The sequence below is a fragment of the Pygocentrus nattereri genome, chromosome 17, assembly GCF_015220715.1.
Source record: "Pygocentrus nattereri isolate fPygNat1 chromosome 17, fPygNat1.pri, whole genome shotgun sequence".
Taxonomy (NCBI): domain Eukaryota; kingdom Metazoa; phylum Chordata; class Actinopteri; order Characiformes; family Serrasalmidae; genus Pygocentrus; species Pygocentrus nattereri.
This window is the reverse complement of record NC_051227.1, coordinates 29064513-29078961: the sequence shown is the minus strand read 5'-3', so window position 1 is coordinate 29078961 and position 14449 is coordinate 29064513. Positions and strand designations below refer to the sequence as shown.

At 36.7% G+C, this 14449-nt stretch overlaps 1 protein-coding gene and 1 pseudogene across 1 annotated transcript; both read left to right on the top strand.

Annotated features, from left to right (window-relative positions):
- The first annotated feature begins 3009 nt into the window (after positions 1-3009).
- On the top strand, positions 3010-3981 carry LOC108440371 (olfactory receptor 52K1-like). The gene has a single exon (XM_017719212.2). It carries the CDS (start codon positions 3016-3018, stop codon positions 3979-3981), a length of 966 nt encoding a protein of 321 aa, XP_017574701.1. The 5' UTR covers positions 3010-3015.
- A 7143-nt stretch (positions 3982-11124) lies between these two features.
- Positions 11125-12069, top strand: LOC108440372 (annotated as a pseudogene).
- Positions 12070-14449: the final 2380 nt, after the last annotated feature.

The window sequence follows — 14449 nt, the reverse complement described above, 5'->3', positions numbered from 1 at the left end:
CTAAAATCCAGCTTTCTTTATCAAATTTCTTAATGGCATTTCTAGATCGAAGTATGGTATTTAACTAGCCATTTGAAAAATGGCATCTAGCCGTACAAACTGTACTTAACCTATGTAGCATTACAAATTTAACATCATGTAAGACAAAGTAATGTTGTACCTCTTAAATTACCTTTTTGTTTTCATACTTAAGATACACTATATTTCAAAAGGTATTCACTCATCTGCCTTCACACGCATATGACCTTGAGTGACATCCAATTCTTAATCCATAGGGTTTGATATGATGTTGGCCCACCCTTTGCAGCTATATCAGCTTCAACTCTTCTGTGAAGGCTTTCCACAAATATTTCCACAATTTTGACCATTCTTCCAGAAGTGCATTTGTGAGGTCAGACACTGATGTTGGATGAGACGGCCTGGCTTGCAGTCTCCACTCTAAATCATCCCAAAAATGTTCTATCGAGTTGAGGTCAAGTTCTTCCACACCAAACTAGTTAATCCATGTCTTAATGGGCTTTGCTTTGTGCATTGGTGTGCAGTCATGTTGAAACAGGAAGGGGCTGTCCCCAAACTGTTCCCACAAAGACCAAAACCTCTTGGCCTGCTGAGGCATTAAGAGTCCCTTTCACTGAAACTAAGGGGCCAAGCCCAACTCCTGAAAAACAACCCCATACCATAATCCCCCCTCCACCAAACATTACACTTGGCAGAATGCAGTCAGACAAGTACCGTTCTCCTGGGAACCACCAAACCCAGACTCATCCATCGGATTGCCAAATGGAGAAGCATGATTCATCACTCCAGAGAACACGTCTCCACTGCTCTAGAGTACAGTGGTGGTGCTCTACACCACTGCATTCAACGCTTTGCATTGTGCTTGGTGAGGTAAGGCTTGGATGCAGCTGTTTGGTTGTGGAAACTCATTCCTTGAAGGTCTCTACACACTGTTCTAGAGCTATTCTGAAGGCCACATGAAGTTTGGAGGCCTGTTGTGTTTGACTCTGCAGAAAGTTGGTGATCTCTGCACACTATACACCTCAGCATAAACTGACCCTGCTTTGTCATTTTAGGTGGCCTAACACTTCATGGCCTAGTTGCTGTCGTTCCTAACTGCTTCCACTTTGTTATCATACCACTGACAGTTGACTGTGGAATATTTGTGCACAAGGGAAAAGGCAGAAAATGTACAGTCATGAATAAAACTATTGTTTCCTGAAAGAGAAGCAAGGTACAACCCTTACTGTATGGGATAATGCCCTTGTGTGTCTGGCTGAAGACACCTGTGATCACTCCTTAGGTGGCTGCTGCTTGAGAGGGGGATTCCACTGGAGAAGCCGTTGCAGCAGACCTCTTTCTGGGTGGAAGTGGCACAGAAGGCTTGCATGTGTAGAGGGCAGCAGTCTGCTTTTTCCTTGACACAGATTTGGCCTAGATGACTTCGAGTGACTGACCAGACAGTTCCACTGAGGAGACTGGCTCATCCAGGTCATCTGGTCTTTGTCTGGAATTTTTGATGGCATCAGCTACAAAGGTTGATGCCATTTCCCAGGCCAGCCAGTCTGGCCAGACACATTGCCATGTGTGTCTGTAAGAAGATGACTAAACTCGTAGCTGTTGTTGAACCTGCTTGAGCATGGTAAAAGGAAAAGTGGCAGTGCTTAGAAGGAAGCATGGCTGATCCTGCGACTCCTAGATTGTGAGATGGAGCGAGGTAAGCTGAAGGGAGACATTGGCCTCACTATGCATTGCTGCAGATGTTCAGCCATACACGCAAGGCCCTGTTATCCCATGCAGTCTGTGCTGTACAGAGTGAAATGATTGAAAGGGAACCACAAATAGAGGCTTGTGACCATCAATCACTCACACAGCAATGCATTAAACTCTTGCTTGTGTCTGTGATGGAGATCACCACATGAACTCAGAAAAGAAAACATAGCTGTAAATACACATTGTTTGTTACAATAACTTGTGGTTGGATTTTAGTACAGATTATGGACGATTTAGACAAGAAGTCCTTTATTTTTGTATTTTATTGGCTGTGTTAGACTTAAAACTACGTTTCAGCATTGTAACACATTATTTACATTATTAAGGTAAGAATTAATGTATTCTTCATTTAAATATTATAAATATAAACTTATACAAGTCAAATTTATATGTCAATTTACTTAACTAAATGTAACAGAAAAAATCTAGTTTCCACTTCTGCTTATTGATTTCTGTGACTGAAGGACTACACTAAAATTTAGGTCAGAGTGTGTTAGTTGGTAGAGAATTGATTGAAAATGATATATTTTTTTGATACAGTAAAAACAATTTATTACGCAGGTTAATTTACATAATTAACTGGAAACTTGAAAGTGGAGTGGAGATAAACAGGGCTTTCCCATCTCTATTTGTGAAAGCCTGTAGGAAGAGGGATTAGTCTCATGAGAGCATAACAAGTTGTATATAGACATATGTCAAGGTTTGGGAAGGCAGAGAGTATACATAGTGAGCAGTTGTACCACAGCAGAGATTTCAAGAGTTTCGTTTATCAAAGATCCAGACAGAATATGTGTTGTCTTTATTGTACTATGTACAGTGTGTGTGCTTGCTAGAGATGCTGGAGATGGTTCCCTCTCATGCAGCTTCACAAGTCTACTGAACTACTTTCTGTTTACATTTTTCTTAAAGGCATTTTAAAAGCTTGATTTACCTGTAAAGCCAGTAACATTCTACTTTTCCTTTGGTGTCTAGGCAGCATTGACTATAAATCACTACATAGGGAATGTCTGTCCATCTAGAAGGATTATATAATTGTATATAAGAATTGTAAATAATAGAAGTTTGCATGTAAATGTTTAATATTGCCATAGCATTGCGGTAGTGTTTTTATTCACAAATATTCATTTTTAGAAAGTTCTTACTAAAACCTTGTAAGTACTGATACCAGTAAATCACAGACTTTTAGTTCAGTGTTTGAGACATATTTTTGATGGAAATGCTAAATGTACCAAGGCATTGAACAGTATGCAAGATCTTCCTGTACAGAACTTTTCGTTCACAGCTTTCAAACTTAGTGGTTTCCATGATTTGGGACAATGGAGGCCTCTTCTGTTCATTCCCTATTTTCTTATGTTTTTATTGTCCACCACCTCAAACTCTGTTCTCATTTATTTAATTATATCTAAGAGAGCTTTACACACTCCCATGTGTGTACTCATTGGTCTGATGGCTGTGGTGGACCTGTGCTTGCCAGTATTTTTTGTACCAAATATGCTGCTTAGCTTTTTATTTAACTGGAATGGGATTTCACTTGTGTGCTGTTTGATACAGATGTTTTGCCTTCTTTATGTTGGCACATTTCAGTCTACATTACTGGTGTGGATGGCTCTGGATCGGTTCTTTGCTATATGCAGACCTCTTTATTATCACAAATATATGCAAATGCCCAACTTTCTGAAGTTTATTATTGTGCCAGTAATTAGGAATATAATCCTAATTATTACAATTGTCTCTTCAGCTGGAAAACTATCTTTCTGTGCAACCGATGAAATAGATCACTGTTTTTGTGAGCACATGGCTTTGGTCCAGCTGGCATGTGGAGACATTTCTATTAACAACCTAATAGGACTTGTAGCTACTTTTCTAATCCCAACTGCAGATTTTCTTTTCATTACTCTGTCTTATGTAATAATACTTGCATCTGTCCTAAAGTCTAGAAAGTCTCACTTGAAGGCTGTTAACACTTGTATTACTCATATAATTGTCATGACATTTACTTTAACTTTTGCTTTGATTGCCTTTTTGTCCTACAGGATAAGGAATAATTTCTCACCGAGTGTTCGAGTTTTTCTGAGTACAATGTACTTACTGTTTCCAAGCTGTTTCAACCCAATTATTTATGGAGTAAGAACAAAAGAAATTAGAGAACAGTTTCTGAAATTCATGAACCAAGAAAATGTTTTATTACAGTTGTATAATAATGCAGTTTGAAGCACTGTTATGTAAGCGCTCTATTCAGTAACATTCAAGGGTTGTGAGTTTCTAACAGTATGAACCAGCAGTCATAGCATGTTATTTTCAATGAGTGCAAAGTTCTTCATCAAGAAATAAATATTTCTTTAAATGTTTCTTTAAAAATGTACATTAGTTATTGACACATCTTTTTATGTGTTATTACTATGGAATCTTATGCATATTAATCAGCACACATCTTTGGACACTGTTGTATGTATGTTCTACTTACACCACCTGGCTACTACATTCCTAGAGGAAAATCATTAATTTTCATCAATACAAATTTAAAAATGTAACATAATGTAGAGGCTATTACTACAGAAATTGTCAGTAGCCATCTAAAATTCTATTAAGCGTTCTAGCATGAAAGTAATACTGTGTTATGTTATATAGTATTCTGCAACACAGCATTGTGTCTGTTGGCCTTTGACAGAATTCTCAATTTCTATTATTGTCATCCATCAGTGTTCTGTCACTTTAATACCCAGCATGAATTATACACATGTTCCACAACCAATGGAATGCTCTATGGACAGTTAATCCTCATTGCTAGGCAAGCCACTGATCTAAAGAGTGATCAGTGCACTTGTGCGCTGAGATAATATGGTACAGCACTTGATCTCAAAGAGCGGTGCAGCAAACTTTTTTCCTTTATGAAAGGCACAATTTAGTTAAGGAACATCTGCTCAGGGCAGCACAATCGGGTATGGAGAAAACCTGGAAGTGAATACTAAGCTAAAGTGATTGGACGGCATAATGTAGAACAAAACCAATTCATATAAGACAGACCAGTGTCTGATTGCCAATGAAAGTGAACCACACTGATATATCTGGGTAACAGGGTAGCTTACTTTTAGTTTATCATCCGTCTTATCTGATATGAGATTTCTGCTGTTGAGTAAGCCATGCTCTTCAGTCTAACAATTACTTGTAGAAAGTTAGCAAAGTATGCAAGAATACAAAAAAGACCTTCCAATTTCCAACAATAAACATACCTGTCTAGCCTCATTCGCCATTAGCCCATTGACAAAGAGCCTGATAGCAAGTATCTGCCCCAAAACAACTTTGATTCTAAGCTTTATGTATTGCAGCCCTTTTTGTGTCTGGGTGCATATTTTTATGTTGTTAGAATTATTATTATCATTATTGTTATTATTATTATTATTATTATTATTACAAATAAGAAAAAGATAAAAACATATAGCTGTTTTACACATATTGACAAATTGCTAAAAGTAAGATCACAGTGTATCACAGCTGTAATGAAAGAAATTAAACAAAATTAAAAATGAAATAAATAATAACTGATGGGTGGCAGCTGTAATTAGATTTTGCTTTGAAATGAGAAAAAAGTTTGACCATTTCTGAGATAATTAAATCTTAAATAAGAGAAATTATGAATATAAAAAGACAATGCAAAAAGCACAGATTTCACCTAAAATCAGTTTTCGTTAAGCATGTTTTCAGATGCTTACACTAATAGTATGGATTGTTTGCAGGCTTTCAGGAAGAATAATCCTGAACTTAGGGCCATATAAAAAGCTGTTATTAAAAGCGAATTCCTTGCTTTATTGTTTGATTTGTCTGAACCTAAGTGCTCTAATACCTCAAGCTACTGTATGCCACTGAAACATACCTAATGCAGCATAACAGTTACAGTCACTAGAAACTCAGAGAGGCCAAGTCCTGTAGTTGGTCAAGTAAAATCTCATTAACAAATGTATCCATGGCTACACTGAGATCTAAGAATACTTGCCAGACTGACAATCAGAGTCCCCTGATTGTTCTCAGATCATTTGACAAGTTCAACAACTGCTGTCTCAGTGGTTTTAGAGGCATGAAACTCAGACTTGAATGGTCTATTAAGATTGATGGCATTTAGTCGTGGACAGGAAAAGACGGGCTGTGGGTTTTTATCCAGTAATGTCTACTGTCAAGCATGTTAAAAAGTTTGTTTTATCTTAATTCTCGGTGTGTGCACAATCTATCTGAGAAGAGATGGAGAGGTTTGCTGCTCATCTTTACCTTTGCTGGCAGCAGTTTGCAGAAATATGTCATATAGCAGTTTTACTGTGAGAATTTCCAATCTGGCGTTGTTAAAGTCCATTTGGCCTAAGCCGAGGTCTCTGTTCCCTAAACAAATTGAAGTTATCAGTAATGTTGATATAGTGCCTACATGCATGATGTGTGTCTGATTACTGCCTATGTGCATTATGCATGCCTGATGTGTCTGATTAGTACCTATATGGATGACGCATTTGACAGCAGAGTGCTCCTCCCACTCCTCCATGTGCTTTTTGTTTACTTTTGATCTTCCATGTGCTTTTGTTTTGGTTCAGTCCAGCCCCTTGTTGTCCGACTCCAGCCCTGATTGATACCACCTGTTTCCCACCTGTCCCTCGTCTTGCCTCTGTTATATAAGCCCTGTGTTTGCCCTGGTCTGTGTTGGTGTTTGTTTGTTTGCTTGTTTGGGATGTTTGTGTGATGCTTGATGTGCTGTTTGAATTGTTGTTTGCTGGATGTTTTGTTTGTTTGAGGTATGCTTGTTTGAGTTGTACATTTGCTATTAGTTCTCTATTTAGCCTGTGTTCTGTTAGTCACGTCTGTCTTGCGACCTTTTCGTATTGGCCATTGGAACCTGTACTGTCATGACCACGACCATGGAGAATTTGGCAATGGCAGAACCTGGAGCCTGTTTCTAAGTTCAATGGCCTGCTGTTGTATGGTGATGTAGGGGAGCTCCTTGTCATTCTTCTGAGTTTTCTTTTTTGTTTGTCTGGATGACTGATGAGCACTTGGTCATAACCTCTCTGGAGCTAAAATTAGCCTCGGCTTACCACAAAGTCTGTCCCATTGGGTTCCAGCTCCAAGGGACAGAGGCTAGACGGCCACCTTGGCAGACAAATCTAAGTGTATTACTTGAGAGTTGGATACTAGCTTTGAGTCCAGAGATGATCCTTCTCTAGACTGTCCCTAACCTGCTTTCAAGGATCATGACTTCCTGTCATTTCCTGTTACTTGAGCTAATCGTTACAAATACAAACACAATTCTGCAGAAGTTTTGATAGTAGGTAAAATGTAAATAAAAACAAAGCCAGTAGTTTAAAATCTACTTTAACATGGATAAAAAAAAAACTACAAAGAGATGTTTAATGTTCTACCATTCTGTGAACTTCATTGTTTTTTTGTAACTATATGCCAATTCTGAAATTGATGCCTGCAGCACATTCCAAAAAAGTTGTGACAAGTTACAGCAATTTAAGTCTGTTACAATGTTCAAAAATCATCTTAAGCAGGTGATGCAATTATGCTTGGATATAAAAGAAGCATCCAGGCCAGTCCAAAGATAATTAAGGCTCCAAAATCCAAAATAACTTTCCTCAGCGAATGGCTGCAAGGATTTTAGGTATTTCACCCTCTACTGTGCATAATATCATGAAAGGATTCGGGTAATTCAGAGAAATCTCTGTACATGAAAAGCAAGGCCAAAAACTACAACTGAATGGCTGTGATCTTCAACTCCTCAGGCGGCACTCCATTAAAAACTGGCATGCATGTTTGTTTTAGCTTTAGCCGTGAACCTTACTGTATCCTAACCAGGGATGATTAGATGGTTAGTATTGAAAATCCCCACTTAAGTAAGAGTACTGTACTCACACTTTATCTGACTAAAAGTAAAAAGTATTGATAAAGCACAAACTCAAGCAAGAGTGAATAACTTGTTTATTGAAAAACTTGTTTTAGTGCTTTGGTTTTCTGTATATTCACAATTACAATCTGTTAATACTGAGAGAGTACTGAGTTAACTCCATTTTTGTATTAGACTAGATTTCCTGTATCACAGCCGTATACAGCTGTATATCTCCAAAACATCTTAATTATATGAGTAAACAGAGTGAATGAACAGCTGAAAGTAGCTAACTGACAGGCACTAAAACCATACAACAAACAATAAAATACAACAGCTATTAAGTATAATAGCCACCATGTGAATGCAAAACAGCAATTTCAGAAGGAAATAGTGAAAAGAGCACAATATCTGTTAAGCTAAGATTAGTTAGCCAGTCTGCTAACTGTAACGCTCTCTCTGGATGGAAGTTGAGTTGTGAAAAGCAGAGTTTTCGAGACATTTTGTGAGGCATACTTCATTTGAAAAGAACAAAGATGATATCGGATAAAGTATATTCTTCGAGCTGGTTACATTATTCTCCTTTTGTCTCCACTGAGCTTTATGTCTCTGAAAACATTAGGCCTGAAGTGTTCTGCAACTGGGAGTGGTTGTACTTTGATTGGCTTTCAGAGCTGAGTCTTTTTAATTTACTTGCTTGGTTTATAAGCTGAAATACACATTATTGTTACTCTGTAATGGTTATTAAAAATAAAGTTAAATTCATTAGAACTCAAGTAAAAGTTCTATAATTTAATTCAGCTAAAGAAGTACCATTACTAGGAAAAATGTACTGTAAAAAGGGTCATTGTAATTGGTTAGTGTCAACCTCTGGTCTTTGCAACATAAATTAGCTAATTTCTGGTGTTTGAACCAAGTGGTTTTTAGCCGTGAATTTTTGTGTGTCACAGCTCTTTAAATTACCTTGTGTTTGGCATTTGAATTGTTTCAGCTGTGAGTTTTGTGGTCCCTGCTCCTTAAATTGTCCCATATCTGCCATTTGAGATTAAATTGTCCCATATCTGCCATTTGAGATTAAATTGTCCCATATTTGGGGACTAATATCTTACTCTCTTAAAAAGTCAAATAGTTCTATTTAGTTTGAAAAAAGGGTTCTTTGTAAACAGTGGCAGCATCATTTTCCTTTCCTGTTGTCAAATCAGAGAAGGTGCTAGCCACAGCTGAAATTATATTACCGTGCCAACCGCAAGAAGACATGTACATTGGTCCTGGTCACAAGTCTGGGGACATCTCGAATGCCTTGAATTTACATTTCCAAAACACCTTTGTCAATCTGTTAAGAAAGATACTCTGCCTTAGTGAATACCATTTTGACAGCATGTTATTGTCATGATAAAAAAATTCTTAGTTTGATTAAAAGTATCAAACATATCCTTTAACACCTTTTTCCCTGTTTCTGTGTACAACTCCAATTCTAATGAAGTTGGGACGTTGTGTAAAACATAAATAAAAACAGAATATGATGATTTGCAAATCCTTTTCAACCTATATTCAATTGAATACACTACAAAGACAAGATATTTAATGTTCAAATGGATAAACTTTATTTTGTTTTTTGCAAATATTCACTCATTTTGAATTTGATGCCTGCAACACGTTCCAAAGAAGTTGGGACAGGGGCATGTTTACCACTGTGTTACATCACCTTTCCTTTTAACAACACTCAATAAACATTTGGGAACTGAGGACACTAATTGTTGAAGCTTTGTAGGTGGAATTCTTTCCCATTCTAGCTTGATGTACAACTTCAGTTGCTCAACAGTCCGGGGTCTCCGTTGTTGTATTTTGCACTTCATAATGTGCCACACATTTTCAATGGGAGACAGGTCTGGACTGCAGGCAGGCCAGTCTAGTACCCGCACTCTTTTACTACAAAGCCATGCTGTTGTAACACGTGCAGAATGTGGCTTGGCGTTGTCTTGCTGAAATAAGCAGGGACGTCCCTGAAGGAGACGTTGCTTGGATGGCAGCATATGTTGCTCCAAAACCTGAATTTACCTTTCAGCATTAATGGTGCCTTCACAGATGTGCAAGTTACCCACTGCATTTCTGGGTGTTGTTGATATATGGCTTTCACTTTGCATGGCAGAGTTTTAACTTGCACTTGTAGATGGAGAGACGAACTGTGTTCACTGACAGTGGTTTTCTGAAGTGTTCCTGAGCCCATGTGATAATATCCGTTACAGAATGATGTCAGTTTTCAACGCAGTCCGCCTGAGGAATCGAAGGTCACGGGCATTCAATGTTGGTTTTCTGCCTTGCTGCTTACTTGCAGAGATTTCTCCAGATTCTCTGAATCTTTTTATGATATTATGGACTGTAGATGATGAAATCCCTAAATTCCTTGCAATTACACGTTGAGAAATGTTGTTAAACTGTTGGACTATTTGCTCACGCAGTTCTTCACAAAGTGGTGAACCTCGCCCCATCCTTGCTTGTGAACAACTGAGCCTTTCAGGGATGCTCCCTTTATACCCAATCATGACACTCACCTGTTTCCAATTGACCTGTTCACCTGTGGAATGTTCCAAACAGGCATCAAATTCAAAATGAGTGAATATTTGCAAAAACCAATAAAGTTTATCCGTTTGAACATTAAATATCTTGTCTTTGTAGTGTATTCAATTGAATATAGGTTGAAAAGGATTTTCAAGTCATCATATTCTGTTTTTATTTATGTTTTACACAACTTCATTGGAATTGGGGTTGTATAATAGAGAACAGCTGTTATGGTGATTATTTACAGGTGGGAGACAGGGTAGAGTGGAGATACACAGGGCTTTTTCATTTCATTGTCCTGTAGGCTTATAGCATAGTCTCATGAGAATGCAGAGTTGTGTATAAAGTCAGGGACAAGTGTCAGATTTTATTAAAATGTTAGGAAGGCAAAGATGGTACATAACAAGCAGCTATAACACAGGTTGCAACACAGTGTTGTTTTGTCATCTCTAAAAGGACCAATATAAGGAGTCATACAGAGTATGCATAATTTTTACATTCTGTTTTGATGTGAAATATATCATTAAGAGATTATAAAAGTACTAAAAGATGTTTTTCTGTCATACAGCTTGCTTTGACTGTTGACTAGCCATTAACATAGATATTACTTTTTCACATACTAAAGAGCACGATGCACCTGTAATGTCACTAAGACTCTTTTTTGCCTAGGTTTGTCTATAACATTAACTATAGATCAGTTTGCATACAGATCAAACTTGCATTAAGATAGAGCAATGTAATTTCATGAATAGAGAATATAACTAACATGTAATCAGATTACACTGTTCTTAACATACTAGTACAGCATTAGATAAAGTATCACCAATAAATTTAGAAAGTATCAACATTAGTAGTTATTGATATTGATTATAAGTCTTATTTGGCAGTTTGGTTAAATGTACGTGTAAAGTTCTCATTTTTAAAGCGCACTGAGCAGCATGCAAGATCTTCCTGTACAGAATTTTTCGTTCGTCACTTTTAAGTTCAATGGTTTCAATGAGTTGGGGGAATGGAGGCCTTTTCTGTTAATTCCCTATTTTCTTATGTTTTTATTATCTACTACGTCAAACTCCATTCTCATATATTTGATTATATCTCAGAGAGCTCTGCACTCTCCGATGTGTGTACTAATCGGTCTGATGGCCGTTGTGGACCTGTGCTTGCCAATATTTTTCGCCCCAAATATGCTACTTAGCTTTTTATTCAATTGGAATGGGATTTCACTTGTGGGATGTTTAATACAAATGTTTTGTATTCATTGTGTTGGTTCATTTCAGTCTACATTACTGGTGTGGATGGCTCTGGATCGGTTCTTTGCTATATGCAGGCCACTTTATTATCATGAATATATGCAAATACACAACTTTTTCAAGTTTGTTATTGGACCAGTTATTAGAAATGTGATCTGAATTACCACTATGGTTTCTTTGGCTGGAAAATTGCAGTTTTGTATGAAAAATGAAATAGATCACTGTTTTTGTGAACATATGGCGTTGGTTCAACTGGCCTGTGGAGATATTTCTATTAACAACTTAGTAGGACTTACAGCTGCTTTTATAATATCAACTGCTGATGTTGCTTTCTTTACGGTGTCTTATTTAGTAATACTTGCATCTGTGTTAAAATCTGGGAGGTCTCACTTAAAGGCTATTAACACTTGTATTACACATACAATTGTCATGGGAGTTGCTATAACTTTTGCATTGATTGCCTTTATGTCCTACAGAATAAGAAATAATTTTTCTTCCAGCATTCGTGTCTTTCTGAGTACAATGTACTTACTCTTTCCAAGCTGTTTCAACCCAATTATTTATGGAGTAAGAACAAAAGAAATTAGAGAACAGTTTCTTAAATTTATGAACCAAATAAAGGCTTAACCATAATGCCATAATAAAACAGATGTTTGAATTATTTATGTATGCACATGATTTATGATAATTCAACTGTTGTGAGATCCCCGTAGAAATAACTAATAACTAGTCTTTTGAATAGAAAGGGGCATTGTAACAGACACAATACCCAGAAAATTATGTACAGTTGTCAAAATAAGTACAGTATAAAGTATACATAATATAGATATCACCAGTGACCATGGAAATATTCTATGCCATATAATCTTATAAGACACATTATCCAAATTAAATCATATTCTTGGGTTTTTGTGTTTGTTGTGATTTGACTATTTTAATGCTACTTTCAAGTAAGCAGTATTGCTTTAGTAACATAGTGTGAAAGAAAGACTGTCATGCTAAGAGTTGCAGCTTGATACTTAAGAAAAAGATTTCAGTAGTCTACACAGGGGCTGTAGGACAAAGCATGCACACTTTAGATGGTACAAGTATTTGTTAGTTCAATATACTGCGATATTTGAAATATTACTGCATTTAGCTACATAGCTGTGGTTTCACAGGTTTGGTTTCACAGTGGGACCACTGGTTTCACAAAGCCATGTTCATGCATTGCAACCCCTCACTTCTCAGACAAGAGACACTGCTAAACCATCACAGTGAACATAGTGTGGCCATAGCTGGTCCCAATGAACCTTTTCCTGAAACATACAACCACAAGAAGCTATGAACAGTACCCAGTCCAATCCAGGTTTGACAACCTAATACGTAGTGAACCACCAACTTCAGTATAAGGACACTCATGGTGGCTATTTAAAATTCTATGGGGGGCAGTGCAACTCTTGTCTTTCAAGAGATGCACCACTGTGCACATCATGATCAGTTTAGTGGTAACAGCATTGCAAATTCCATTTTACTGAACTTTAACTGCACTAATCTCTTCAGCTTCAAAAAACATGTTAAAACTCAACTACTCACTGTGTCTGTGTGTGTGTGTGTGTGTGTGTGTGTGTGTGTGTGTGTGTGTGTGTGTGTGTGTGTTTTTATTGAATTAAATTCAATTTTTTTTTTTCTTTGGGAAAGTACTTTCTAGGCTTTTTTTATTTTCCCTGCACACTCTTTTTTTGTATTTACTGTACCTTCTTGTGCAGATAACAAAAAAATGTAAGTTACACCATATTGTTCTATTAACTTACTTTAAAGTCTAACACCTTAACAAAAAGGTTTAACAACTGCCAGGTTAAATTAAGTTAAAATAAATAATTTTCCAAATAATATGCATTTCAGTGAGGCAAACTTATTTTGCACCAATTCTGTTGAGGTAAAGGGACAAAGCCAGATACATTTTTGGTTGTTCAAACATTGAAATAACATAAGCAGGCTTTTATTTTGAAATAATCTCTATTATGACTTAATAATGTAATGCAAAATATCAGAAAGAGTCAGAAATAGCATCAACCAGTAAGGATATTTTAAATAACCATATCAAATACCATATATATAAAAATTACAAGGCAACAAATTAATGCCGGTAAATATATATATTTATTTCTGGATAAGAACACTTTTATAATACTAGTTTTTAAGTAATTGTGAGATTGAAGTGGAAAGTAACCTATTTGACCTCCTTCAGTCCTTAAATACCATCTGTCTCAAAAGTGTTTTGATATGAGAGTTCTGGTTTTCATCTTGGTTAGTTTTAATAATCTATACATTGTAGAGGAAAATGTTATTTATACGAAGTCTGACTCTCTTGTGTTTAATGCTAGCACTGTTATCCCAAGGATCATTTAGAGGTTTCATTTTAATGATGTTCTTCCTCACTTATGGTACTGGAGAAGGCACAAGTATAGTTGTGCAGTGGTTAATTGACACTCCTTGAGGCTAAATGTTGCACTGTTATCCCAGAGATCAATAATTTCTCTTTACCTCAAAAGTGATTGAGGTTAACTAGACTGAAATGCATGTTATATGGAACTTTAAATTGCAGTAAGTTACAGGTAATTGATGAATATTATGGCCCTCTAAATCCATTCATGTGATGAGTCTCACCAGACGACTATGAAATGAGGACCTTTATTTTTTGAAGAAAAAAAAAAAATCAGTAAAATAACATTGTAGTCTATATTAAAAATGTAAAACATGTATGCTTTAACCAGCAAAAAAAAAGGCAAGACAGACAGTAAAGGTAACACTATCAAATGCACATAACCCTGACATCTCTATGACAAAAAGATAACTACAAAACAATACATTAAAACTCTGTTACCTGAATTGCCACGTGAAAGTTTCTAAACTTTTAGCAAGTTTGAAGTCACAATCTCTGAGAGAGCCTGCTTTTCAGTGAATCTGAATTGGTTGTGCAGAAAGCTCAGCTCCGTGCTCTGCAGGCTTGATGTAATGCGCAGCT

Bases quoted from the DNA above. Each gene is read 5' to 3' on its own strand.
- LOC108440371 (XM_017719212.2), top strand. From the start codon at position 3,016: ATGCAAGATCTTCCTGTACAGAACTTTTCGTTCACAGCTTTCAAACTT.